We start from the raw sequence: 13,892 nt of genomic DNA on the forward strand, positions 1-13,892 counted from the left end.
TTGTGAAGACTTCTCATAATAAAATATGGGGAATATTGTATTTTCTAAATAAAATTTCTTTTCCACAAGGCCTCTCTCTGGATCCCTGATTTCCAGGAATCCAGGGCTTGTGGGCAGTTAGGGCCCCTCCCCTCCCTTCTCTCTGTGATAGTGCTATGAACTGTAGCCACAACTTGGAAGTTATTCAAATCTCCCCTTTGTTATACTGTTGCCACATCAACACTACAAGCTCCCCTTTTCCCCCTCCCCTCCTTTTTACTTTAGTTATAGAATAGCCACATCAGCATTTAGTTAGGTATTAGATAAGGAAATGTGTTGGGATAGGTGAATATTTCCCCGGGTTTGTCTAATTTTTCACCCTTAGACTGTAAGCCTGCCTTCAAGCCAATGGAGAGGCGGGATGGGGGGTGGGGATGGGGTGGAATTCTCTGCCTAAGAGTATATGATGGTACTTTATTTTCTGTAAGCTACCTCCTTCCATTATCCCCATCCTGGAGGAGGGACATCTCTTTCTCACAATATCTGAATAAAACACTTTCTGTTCTTACTTCAAGAAGCCTTCTTAATTTATTTAAAATTTTGGGCAAGGGTCTTGTAACCCACACAGACTTAAAAAATTATTCATATTATAAATCTTTTTCATTCAAGTATCTGTCTACAAAATTCAGGAAAATTATAGTATCCATAACAGGAAGTAACTTTAGAAGCCACTTAGCCTAACTCCCCTATTTAACCGTAAAGATGAAGAAATAGAGGCATGCTGAGCTTAAGGGACTTGCCCAAAGTTATATAAGTAATAAACATCTGATGTGGGATTGAACCAGGTCCTCTTAATTCAAGAGACAATGTTCTTTTCACTGAATCATGTTGCTTTCCATTTTGTTGAAAGAATATATTTTTATTCTTTTACCTCTGACTGTTTTTGAGAACTTCAGGAGTCACTTTGATGAATTTATCAAGATCATCTTGGTTTCTTTAAAAAGCAAACGATAAAAACAGTATAGATTAATGATATGGGGGGAGGGTAAGTACACTAAAGTTATGAATGATTCAAATAATTTTCTAAAAGTCTGTCAAATGCTTTGGAAACAGATGTGAGAATGATGAATATTCTTTCCTCTTACCTCTGATTGTTTTTGAGGGTTTCAGGATTAACTTTGATGAAATTGTCAAGGTCTTGGTTTCTTTAAAGAGGAAAAATAAAAACAGTTTGGATTAGTGACATGCAAAGATTTAATGCAAAGAATATATTTGTAGAGGGGAAGGAAGGGAATCTGGATATCACTATGCTAAAAGACTTGGTTTCTTAAAAATTAGTTGATATCAGTCTTAGAAACAGCTGCTTACCCATTCAGAGTGAGGATTAAATTATCTTCTTTGAATAGAAAACAATTCTGATTTTATATATTTTATTTCCATTATTCCTCTGCTATGAGTAAAATGTCGTGTGTGTGTGTATGTTTTAATCCACATGGTCTAGTAAATGTGAAGTGGATATCCAACAATCAACAAGCATTTATTAAGTATTCACCAGGTGCCAAGCACTGTTTTGGCAATAAGGATACAAGGAAAGATAATAATCTTTGCCTTCCAGAAGCTCATATTTTATCAGAGGATTAATTTATTTTTCCTTTTATCCAGATGTTTTGGCATCCTGTGGACAAGACATGACTCTATTATGCCTATCATGATTCACCATGCCCAGTAAATGTAAGTATCAGCTATAAAAATTACATCTAAGACTGGGATTATTCTCAATAAGTAAATTTATAACATTCCAACAAAATAATGATTTTATTTTCCTCCATGAAAGAAAAACAAGCTAAATTTAGCTCAGTTGTTCACGTTCAGAATATGAATAGACTGTGGATCTGAAGTCTTAAGAAGGTAAAGGCAATAAAAGACAGCACAGTGTGGTGGAAAATGAGCTAGAGGACCTAGGTTCAAATCTCAACTCAGCTGTTTATACTTGCTACTTAGAGATCTTGGACAAGTCACTTGGACTCTCCAGGTTTCATTTTCTTTATCTAGAAAATAAAGGAATTGAGTCAGATGCTTATTGTTTTGTTTGTTGTTCGTCCTTCTTTCTAATCCTCCAGATACATTCCAACCATCGAGCCTGAGAGAGGAATTTTTTCTTGAGTATTTCTACAAACGTTATTTGATGTTTTACTTGGGAGCAGTTAAAAGAACCATGGAAAGAAATTTTGAAGGAGGAAGGCAGAGTGAAAATTGTTTCCTGTCTTTTTATATTTACGAAAACTGAGGCTCAGAGAGATTTGATTTCCAAGGGTCCTACTGTTAATAAGATCTGGGATTCCTAGATCTGGGATTCCAAGGAGAACTTCAGACTCTTTGAAACAATCCACACCAAAATACCAAGTTCCTCCCATCATCACCATTCAGCTAACTATGTGGTTTCCCCTTATTAGCATGTATGTTCCTTGAGAGATCAGGAATGTCTTCAATTTTGTTTGTGTATCCCTAGCATTTAGCACAGTGCTTAGTTTGGAGGAAATGCTTAGTAAGTCTTTTATCATTCATGAGGCAGCAAGGTGGGGCAGGGGATCAAGCACTGGACCTGGAGACCTGAAGACTTAAATTCAAATTTGACCTCAGATACTATGTAGTTGTGTGACCCTGGGCTAGTCACTTTAACCTCTGTTTGCCTCAGTTTTCACATCTGTAAAATGGGGATAACAATGGCTCCTGTCTTCCAGGGTTGTTGTGAGGAACAAATGTTACGATTTTTTGTAAAACACTTAGCACAGTCCCTGGCACATAGGAGGCACTATATTAATGTTAGCTATTATTATTGTTACTACTCAATGCTCTTACCACTATGCCATAATTGTAGGATAACGGTTAATGATCCTGTCATTCAGCATAGATTATCGAGTATTCAATAAGGGGGAAGGGGAAGGGGAAGGGAACAGATATTTATTACTGTAGACCAGGCACTATGCTAAAACCTTTTACAAACATCTCATTTAATCCTCACAACAATCCTGGAAGACAGACGCTATTATTATACCCATTTCATAATTAAGGAAAGTGAGGCAAACAGAAGTTAAATATGCCCAGGGTTGTGGCTAGCAAGTACTGCCCCCATATTTGAATCAGATCTTCCTGACTCCATACCAGAACTTTTAATAATAAAGATGTTATTAAGTGAGGAATTAAGATATATGACAATGTCTTTGAAAGAAAAGGAGAAATTAGAAACCTAATAAGCTTCCATCGTCATAAAATTCTACCATCAGTGATCATATGTAACCAATTTATCTCTGACTCTAACATACACTTGTAAAGTCTCATATTTTCAATTTGAAAAGAAGTAACATCAAGATAACAATGGCATTATAAACAATGCCAACTTCTTATCTTACAAGAGAAAAGACTAAACATCAAAACATAATTTTTTTAATAAACAAAATCCAGCACAGTGTTTTTCACTGTAACTACATATGCTGTACACTTCCCAGAAAGCCAGCAGACATTTTTATCTTTTTAGTTAGCCAGATGGAAGAAGTTGAAAAGAACAAAAGAGACTTGATTCTACCCTGCACTACCAAGAATACATTAAATACATGCCACGCTCCTCAACCACCAATCAAAATGCAAGCCAGTATGTATATTGAACAATGAGAGCCCAGTGATGAGCCTATCAAGTGGGAGATACAGCTGAGCTTCCAAATGCTCATTGCGCACCTCTGCTAAATGTAAACGCTACTGAGGGTTTGGAAATTAATTCTTTCTTGGGGAAAGCTTAATATGTTTTGTTGCATTAATGTAGCCAATTCTCAAATGGAAAATTTAGGAATATTTATCACTCTGTGACTTCATATCTTTAAAATGCTTTGCATATCCTTACACAGATGCTCTATAGATATTAATTAATTCTCAAAACAACTCCATAAAATGGTACTTTTGTTAATAGAGCCTAACACTTTCTAGACCATCTTTCTTCTTCAAGGATAAGATTTGAAAGACAGATCAGAAATTTATAGTATATCTTGCAGCTTGTCGTTTACTTATTATATTGATCTCTTGACTGAGTTAAAGTCTTTGCTTTTTCCATTTTTCTGAAGTACAAGTAAGGATGCATTCTAAACTCAATTAGTTAAACCTGAATGTGCTTCAACAAATAAGTATTTTATGTATTTTCTTAAGTATGAGCTGTTAAATTGATATGAACTGCCTATTTTCTCAGAACAATATCTTTCTACTTTCAAGACTTAATTAGCTTTAATATATGGTAATTACCAGCTGTTACAAAGACGAATATGTCTACTGGCTTCTCCATTTGGTGCTCAGAGGCTATAATGACACATAAAAGGCAGAATATGTAACGAATGATATGTTCCTAGCACAGAGCCAGGAACTCAGTATCTGTGTCACAATTATTCACCGACTAACTGATATACAAATAAAGTTGCAAAATAGAGATCATGGATAAAAGTTTTAGAATTGCATAAGATTCCATGATGGAGCCAGTGAGAATCACAGATCTACTCCAAATAATTATACTCTCCCACTTTCTAATTCATCTGCATTGTCTAAGGCTGAGAAAACCCAAGATCAACAGAATTTAATTCAACAAGCATTTATTAAACACCTACTAAGTGCTTAAGGGCAGTGTGGTAGCACAGTAGATAGAGTGCCAGGCCTGGATTCAGTAAGACTCATCTTCCTGAGTTCAAATCCAGTCTCAGACATTTACTAGCTATGTGACCCTGGGCAAATCACTTAACCCTGTTGGTTTCAGTTCCTCATCTGTAAAATAAGCTAAGAAGGAAATGGCAAACCATTCCAGTATCTTTGCCAAAAAAAACAACAAAACAACAAACCCAAATGGAGACGTGAAAAGTCTGACACAATTGAAAATGACTCAACGACAATAACTGGGCACTTATATCATTTAGCTTCTACCCAGAGAGAATTTTTAGCCTAGTTGGGAAAAAAAAGACACAAACAGATAACTATACAGTTATATAAGCATTTTGAAAAATCATACCTATGAATTCATGGTGAGGAAACTCCCTCTACCAATGCAGATTGACATCTCTAAACTTATAGTCTTAGAAGATCACCCAGGGCACCGAGGGTTTAAGAGACTTGCCCAGAATCCCACAGACAGGACATGAATTCAGATCTTCCTGATTCTGAGGCTCCTTCTCAATACCCTGTGCCATCTTCCCTGCAATTATGCTAAAATAGTGTGAATAAAGCATAAAGAGGGAACCAAGGCAGAAGACTGTTAGTGACAGGGGTATCACAGAAGACTTCAAGAAAGATGTGGTCCTTGAGCTGAACTTTATAGGATGGGTAAAGAGTTACCAAGCAAAGAAGAAATGAGACCGTCATCTGAGAATGAACTATATATATCTGAGCCTAAACTTAATAATACAGGAGGATGCCAAGATAGAATAATGTCATGAAAACCCAAGGAATGACCTGACCTTACTGAGTATCGCAAATGTCTCTACTATTCATCCTCTTCTCTCCACTCACATAACTGCCACCCTAGTCCAGACCTTTATCATCTAACATACCACCCTAAGTAGTTTCCCAAACAGGGAAGACAGGGAAAGGCTACCCTGTGCCCAGTCTTTCCTATGTTCAATAGATCCTCCATATAGCTCCCAAAGCAATATTCCAAAAGAATGAGTCTAGCAATGTCCCTCCCATGATAAATACACTTTAAGATAAAATATAATCTCTGCTCAGCCTTTAAAGCTCTTCATAATTTGGCTCCAGATTACCTTTACATATTAATTGCTTATTATTCCACTTCACATACATTACGTTCCAGCCAAACTGATCTACTTTCCTCCTACTCGATATTCCATTCCCAGTCACCATGCCTTTGCCTTATTCTGAGAATGTCATCTGACCTCTCAAAATTCCTTCAATGTTCTGTTCAAGGACTGCTTCCTTAGGCTAAAGGCAATCTCCCCCATTGCTGGTGCCCTCTCCACCTGGAAATTACTTTGTACTTATTTTGTGTTGGCTTATCTCTGTATGTGTTGTTTCTAGCCAATGGAATATAAACTCCTTCAGGGAAGATCTTTGGGGTTTTTTTATTCCTAGCTCCTAGAATAGTACCTGACACATATTAGGAACTTGAATAAATGCTTGGTTAATAAATGGATATAGGAAAATTTTGCTAAGCGAAGACCTAGTCCATCCAATCAATTATTGGGGTCTTTCCCCAAATGATTCAGGTTTGTTTGTTATCTAAACATGAGATAATGGAGCAAGAGAAAGCAAAGTCTATATCTTTTACCCTGTGGTAGTTTTGACAAGTTTGGGGTTCACACTGATGAACTCATCAAGACCTTCTCCCCTAAAAGCATAAAAGAAAATGATCATAGCAATGAATCAATGACAAGAATTCAGCAAACGTGAATCAATTCAGGATTCCAGGGCTCATAATCTTAAAAGGGAATTGAAAACAATAGCAACAATGATATTTTCCCCTTTTCTGAAATGCTTTCACATCTATTAACTTTATGCTGATGAGAATCTTTTGAGGCAAGGAGGAGAGAGCTCATCTGTCGTAGTTTCCCCACTGCACTTTTCTCAAGATAATAATTAATATAACCACCTCCACCTTTTATTTCCTTATCATTTAAGAAAGGAGAAAGCAAATATAGTCTCATGTTCAAATACACTAAGCAGGCATGAGAATGTCATCAGCCTACAACTTCTTAATCAGCTTTCCTAAAATGTTTGCTGACCAAAGTTCCTTTTGATTTTTTTGGGCTCACTGAATGACTACATCTGTGCTCATTTTACAGTTATGGCCGAGCTGTGATATAACTGTTTAAGTGGATTTGTCAAGCAGAAGTCACTGTAGCCAATTCAGTCAATTTTCGAACATATATTAGAGAAAACTAGTTCAGGAACCTGTGCTTTTCTTACCCTGGAGTAGGTTTGTTTTCAGTTCGGTTCACTTTGATGAGATTATCCAAGTCTTGATTTCTTAAAATATTAAAAAAAAAAAACCAGATCAATTACACAGAAGGGCATAAAATAAATTGTAACTGTTGAACACAGAATCTTTCTACCACTTGATTTGATTAAATGCTTACTGTTAGACATTTTAGCTTTTAATGACACTCTTTAGCCCTCTATAAAAACAGAAAGCTATTAAGATTTTGTTGACTCTTAATACGTATGATGATTGCATTTTAATAGTTTTTGGCTCAGTAGGTCTGACTCTCAATTGCAGAGCAAAATTTCTCCTTACACATTTTCTCCTATCAAATTTACACAAAGAGTAAGGGGGGGGGGGGATGCATCTGGAATATATTAGGAAATCATAGCACATATCAGCAAAAATAAAAAAGATGTAATTGATATATAACATTTTTGTTCCATCTAGGGACTTGCTGTGGAAGTAAAATGAATATGTACTGATTCTATATCACATATATGTGTATATGTATGTATAAACAGATACACATATGTGTGTATGCATATATATGTGTGTACACAATTATTCATATATGATATATCTATATAAATGCATGCAGTGGTATATTGTGCATATAGTGATGTATGTGTACAGTATATGCATATGTTTATATGTGAATATTGTAAAGTAATGAAACTGAACACAAGCAGAATTAGTTTCATTCATTGCTTTACACTCACACCTTATCTGTCACACTCACTTCCTTTCATGATAATTTTTATTTTATACTGTTCTGTCATTCCCTCAAGCAACTTAGTATTGGGCTTCCAAAACATAAGAATGGCACTTGATTTTTTTTTAATAGAGAGATAGTCCATAAGTATATGTATCTTGTTCAGATGCTAAAGATTGATAAGGAGTTAGGTCCAGAGTTAGGCAGGAGAATGGAAGCAGTTTTGGTTGCCTTTGGGAAATTACATAGTACTTTTCAGGAACCCAAGCCTCTCTCTGAAACAAAGACCCCTCTATTTAATGATATCCTTTTAGTGACGTGGTATAACTGCAAGTCTTGGAATGCTACAAGCTCCAAAGTATTAGAGCTGCTAAGAATTGAAAGTACCATAGATAGATGCATGGTATAAGGATAAGCAGGTTGCAACAAGGTATCAGTGGAAAATCAGTGGAATGCATGAGATAGATAATTAGAACTGGAGGTGGGTTAAGAATGTAGGAATAACCAATGAAAATCCCATATGCTCCACTGTTATCCACATAACATAAGAAAAGATTAGAGGAAGAATTTATAAGCAGATACGTACAAAACCACACAGGATGGGCAAATATGGATGGGTTATAAGTTGTACCACTAGAGGGAGTAGTCATATTGATGAGATCACAGACCCAATGAACCAAAGTGGTTCTGAAATGATGATAGTTACAGAGGATGAACCAGAATGAAGAAAAATAATATGACACTTTTGGACTTTCCCATCAGTTTATTTTATTCCTATGTGATCTTATTTCATCATTCTAGAGTTTATGATTTTGCTGGTGTAACTTCTCCATCTACCAGTGTGGACTGAAATTTCTTTATAATTTATTATTCAAGAACTTCTGAAAAAAAAGAAGGAAGGAAGCAAAGAAAAAGGAATGAATGAAGAGAAAGAAAAAGAAAAGAAGAAAAAGAGGGAGGGGAAAGGAGAGAAGAGGGAGGAAGGGAGTCAGGAAGGGAGGGAGAGAAGAAGACAGAGGAGCAAGAAAGGAGAGAGAGAAGGAAGAAGGAAGGAAAAGGAATGAAGGAAGAAAAGAAAGAGATGTGAGATAATAGTAACAGAGTACATGGATAAATTTGTTCAAGACAGAAGAAAGAAGGAAAGAAGAAAGAAACAAAGAACAAAAGAAAGAAACAAAGGAAGGCAATAGGCAAAGAGCACATTGATGGCTTAAATTTGTTCAGCCCCCCCAGACTCCAGTATCATAAAAGAACTGGTCATAAACAGCACCATCCATGATACTTGAAAGATTATAAAAATTAAGAGATTTCACAGGACTAAATTGTTAGTCAAATTTACACAGCTCATTAGCAGCAGACATGAGCCTAGAACCCAAGTCTCTTAGATCTCATTTCATTATTCATTCTACTATATACCACATTGCTTCTACATATTTAAAAAAAAAAAACAGAAATAAAAAAAAATTGATGTAAACCTTGAAAAACCAATTATCCATCCACATAATCAAAGATTAATAGCAATATTTTGGTAACAATTTGACTTTCCAGTCAAGTCAAACTTTCCAGCTTGAATTTTCTCAGGATTGTGAAATCATTGAACTTCATTGCATTTTCACAAAACTCTAAAAAATTTAAAGAAGCTCATTAAATCTTACCTCTGATCACCTTTTTCTGTGCTTGGATTTACTTTGATGAAATTATCAAGATCTTGGGTCCTTTAAACATTTAAAAAACAAGTTCATGATAAGTAAAATTATGATAAATGCTTAACATTAACACAGATATCATTAAAAATTCATATGAAAGTTAAGCTTGGAGGAAATTTATTACTAATATAATACTCTATTATATTTGGTAGTCTACACCTAATTACAGCAAAAATATTTAACATTAAAATTGATATACCTGTTTGAATTCTCATTTATTCTCAGAAGTCAAATTTTGTAAAATGCAGGTTTAATTTAAACAAGTCAGTCAACTGATTAGCATAGTTGTAGTCAACCAAAAATAGTCATACCTGATCCCTTCAAATACTCCTCGTTAAGTAAAATTTGAACATAAAGTATACTTGGTCATAATGTCATTTTTCACTAACAGATGGACCAAATTCTTTTTCATAGTAATTGTCCATTATAAAAGAAAAAATTTCCATAAATCTTACCCCTGGTTATTACTGTGGGTTGCAGGATTCACTTTGATTAAATTGTCCAGGTCTGAGCCCCTTTAAACATTGAAGAAAAAAATCAGGTCAACCTCATATTGGAAAAATAAACATTTTTTAAAACTAAGAAATAGTATAGATAATATTCATATAAATAACCCCCAGAAGATCATACACTGTCAATGAATATATTCACACGTATGCAGGAGCTCTCAGTTTACCTGAAAGTCAGCTAGAAAAGCATCCAGTTTCAGAATTCCAATTCCTACTGCAGATACCATACTGAAACTCTGCTTTCATCGTATTATCTATTCTGTAATACCGAACTTCATTGTCACCAGTCCTATGCCAAGGGGAACACACGATTGCTACCAAGCCCAGTGTGGAACAGCAGACAGCAAGTGTCTTTAAGGCAACTTCAGACAACTTTATAACATGCAATGTTCCATGAAAAGTTTGTTAATGAATCACAGAACTCACTGTATAAATATATAAACAATTTTGCTTTCATCTTTCGGTCTCTGCCTCCGGTTGTTTCATAACTTTGTGCTAAGGCTACAAATGCTTCCTTGTGTTAGCAACAAACAATACAAGAATCAAAGTAGCTATGGTTCCAGAAATGTAACATATAATACCTTTAAATATGATATAAAATAATTGTCACTGTTTGACTATTCAGCCGTCAGTACAGTCCTACTTTCCATCTTCGTGATTCTATGTCTCTTATTACAACTACATATGTTTCCCACATCCTGCAGCATCAGCAAGTCCTCTTCTGATGTACTGAGCCACCCAGATGTGGAACATGAGTCCACATGTGGGCTTGCCTTTTATACCCTCTTCTCTGCACACTATGATCCGAATGAAATCTAGATCGAAGACTCTCAGAATGAAACTACCAAACGTCAAACACCCAGAGATGTGGAAACTTTCATGTTTTTGAATGACATTAGGTTTTCATCCAGATGTCTAAAATCATGTAGTTACATCCTGAAAGTAGAATCAACACTTTTTGGACCTGATGTAGAGATAAACAAAACTCTTCCTTCTGGAAGAAACAAGGGAACAACCCATAACACCCAATCTTTCTCTAAATTGGTTCTGCTTTGCCAGGCACGTTTCTGAGCTGGAGTGCTGCATGGACTATCATTTCTTTGTTTTATTTTGTTTTTCTGAAGCCATAAGATTTGAATGTCACTTTACTACTTTCACAGAATTCAGTTTCTGTTTTTGAGCATGAATATTAAAAGGATAAAGCAGGAAACTATAAATCTTACCCTGGAATATTTCTGTTTGCTGAGGGATTCTCTTTGATGTAACTGTCAAGCTTTTGACCCCTTCAAGAGAAAAATGAAGTTCTGATCAGAGTAAGTTTAAGTCAAATACATACCTCATGGCATCGATAAATGAATAGTGTGCAAACCTGAAGAGTCTGCTGTCCATGCTACATTCGAAGTTTAATTCTGAGGGTGCAGATTGAAACAGTTTTTGGACACAACTAACGTAGGAACTTGTTTTGACTATACATGTTTGTAACAATGTTTTTCTTTTCTTTCTTGGTGGATGTGGGAGAAGTTAGGAGTACATGAAAATAGATTTTTGTTCATTATAAAATTAAATTAAAAATCCTTACCAGACCAAGTAATCTACAGTTGGTCTTCAAAGCAAAAATATAAAATAAACTACATCTTTCATTCCAAAACAAAACAACACTTCTAATGAAAACCTTCAAATGAAGGTAAGAGTTTGCACATTGGAAAAAAAAACACCTTAATAAGAATTGGAGAAAAGATATGTGGGGTTCACTTACTGAACCAAAAGAAAACAATGGGCTAAGCAAATTTTGAATTATTGAAAAGATAGACTCCACCTAAATCTCTTGAAGAACAAATGATTTTCTTTGTTTACCAGAATAATTGTGGGGCTAGGGTTCTGTGGCTCTGGGCATAATATCCCGCTGAAAACAATTCAGTTTACAGTAGTCACATTACTTTTAGAGGAATGGGATTGGAGTTATAACTTTACTCATATTGGAAGCTTCTGGAGGAGGAAACTTAAGTCTCTTAAAGCAGGCCAGCATCTGCTTGGCAGTACAGTCTTAGAGAGCTGCCTAGAGCATAGAGACATTAAGTGACTTGTCTAGCATCAATAAGAAGGCGCGTGTCAAAAATGGGACTTGTACCTAGGTCTTCTATACTCCAAATACTGCCCTTCACTGCTTTTTGTTGTTGTGTTTCCACCCTGACTAACTCTCCCTGACCTCATTTGGGGTTTTCTTGGCAAAGATATTAGAGTGGTCTGTCATTTCCTTCTCCAGTTCACTTTACACATGAGGAAACTAAGGCAAACAGGTTAAGTCACTTGCTCAGGGCCACACATCTAGTAAATGTTTGAGGCCAGATTTGAACCCACAAAGATGAGTCTTCCTGCTTACAGGCACAGCACTCTACCCACTAGACCACCTAGCTGCCCTATACATACAATTGTTTTAAAGTTTACAGAACTGTCCTTAAAGTTTACAGTATGTTAGGGTTTACAGACAGTTTACGGAATATATATATGCTACCTCCATTGGACTTTGTAACGTTTGCAAAATTCTTGGGGTTGTTCCAAAAGATCAAATTAATTTTTGTATGCATGCATGGAATTTATGTATATGTGAAATTTGTGTATATGTATGCATATATGTGCGTACATATCCCTATAAACACATGCACATGTGTTTATGTGTATACATGTATATATGTGTATATACACACATGTACACATATATAAACTTCATTTGACCTTTTGGAATAGTCCCAAGAATTTTGCAAACATTACAAAGTTCAAGTGAGGTAATGTATGTAATATATTTTGTAAACTTCAAAACACCATACAAATATAAACTGCTCTTACTGCTACTGTCATTATGCACACTTTACAGATGAGGGAGCTAAATCTTTGAGGGTTTAAGTCGTTGCCCAGCATCATGTAGCAATAAATTTTCAGAGCTAATATTCAAACCACAGCTCCAACTCTGACAGTCTCCAGACTAAAGCCTGACAATAAGTTGGATTCCCCTATCCCACATGAAAGAAAAACTTTGGGTTAAACTGAGGTTTAAAAAGTTGAAGTCCTTGAATAACAAATATATAAAACATTGAATTAGATTGTAAAACAACAAAAACCTAAGACCCAAAGTCCGATTTAACCATTCAAAATAATAAGAAAAATAACAATTCATCTTCATATAGCATTTTTCTGTTTGTAGTATTGTGTTGTGTTTTACCCTCTGTGCAACCCTATGTAGTGGGTAGTGCAAGTATTTTTTTGATTAGGGAACTGAATCTAAACTTAGAGTTAGGAAATTGACCAAATATAGTCTTTTAATGGTGGAAAGTAGGCCTAAATGAGTAGAATATAAAGTCCCTGAGAGAGAGAACTGTCTAATTTTTTACATTTCCACTCCTTAGCACAGTGCCTTGAATAAACGCCTGATTTTTGCTATTCAGTTGTTTTATCTGTGTCAGACTCTCTGTGACCCCATCTGAAGTTTTCTTGGCAAAGATATTGGAGTGGTTTGTTATTTCCTTCTCCAGCTCAGTTTTATAAATGAGGGAACTGAGGCACACAGGGTGAAGTGACTTGCCCAGGGTCACACAGCTAGAAAGTCTGAGGCCATATTTGAACTCAGGAAGATGAGTATTCCTGACTCCAAGCCCGCACTCTATCTACTGTGCCACCTAGCTGCCCATAAACTCTTAATAAAAGTATGTTAAATAGAATTGAATTCCATTATCTACTGATTTCAAGATCAGGCTTTTTTCCACTCCATACCTTGTGTCTCAAACACCATACCAGCTAGCCATAAGCTATACCAAAGCACAAAATGCACCATGCTGATGGGGTTCAGACTCTGGGAGCCTCCTTGAGCTCCCCTTGAATCTTCCCACTTAATCTGGACTTTCTTACTCAAATCTAATCTTCCCATTTGTTCCAGCAGTCTCAGGAAGGCTTTCTGTTATCACTGTGCTCAGGGCTCTGTTGCACTTCCCACCCTTGATCCCATCAAAACCCCATTCCCCAAGCTACTG

General features: G+C 35.9%; 1 protein-coding gene across 10 annotated transcripts in view; it reads right to left on the bottom strand.

The window, feature by feature from the left end:
• The window catches only part of SCEL (sciellin), a 143,240-nt gene that overhangs the window by 33,400 nt on the left and 95,948 nt on the right, over positions 1 to 13,892 (bottom strand). For 8 of the 10 annotated variants that reach the window (XM_072622178.1, XM_072622180.1, XM_072622176.1 and 5 more), the window contains 7 exons: positions 11,094 to 11,153; positions 9,817 to 9,876; positions 9,311 to 9,370; positions 6,928 to 6,987; positions 6,290 to 6,349; positions 1,125 to 1,184; positions 911 to 973 (listed from right to left, as the gene is read on the bottom strand). In XM_072622178.1, the coding sequence (XP_072478279.1) occupies positions 911 to 973; positions 1,125 to 1,184; positions 6,290 to 6,349; positions 6,928 to 6,987; positions 9,311 to 9,370; positions 9,817 to 9,876; positions 11,094 to 11,153 (423 nt within the window). The remainder of the gene's footprint in view (positions 1 to 910; positions 974 to 1,124; positions 1,185 to 6,289; positions 6,350 to 6,927; positions 6,988 to 9,310; positions 9,371 to 9,816; positions 9,877 to 11,093; positions 11,154 to 13,892) is intronic. The other 2 variants (XM_072622181.1, XM_072622177.1) reach the window with 1 other exon arrangement.

This window comes from Notamacropus eugenii, chromosome 6 (genome assembly GCF_028372415.1).
Source record: "Notamacropus eugenii isolate mMacEug1 chromosome 6, mMacEug1.pri_v2, whole genome shotgun sequence".
In the NCBI taxonomy this organism is placed as follows: domain Eukaryota; kingdom Metazoa; phylum Chordata; class Mammalia; order Diprotodontia; family Macropodidae; genus Notamacropus; species Notamacropus eugenii.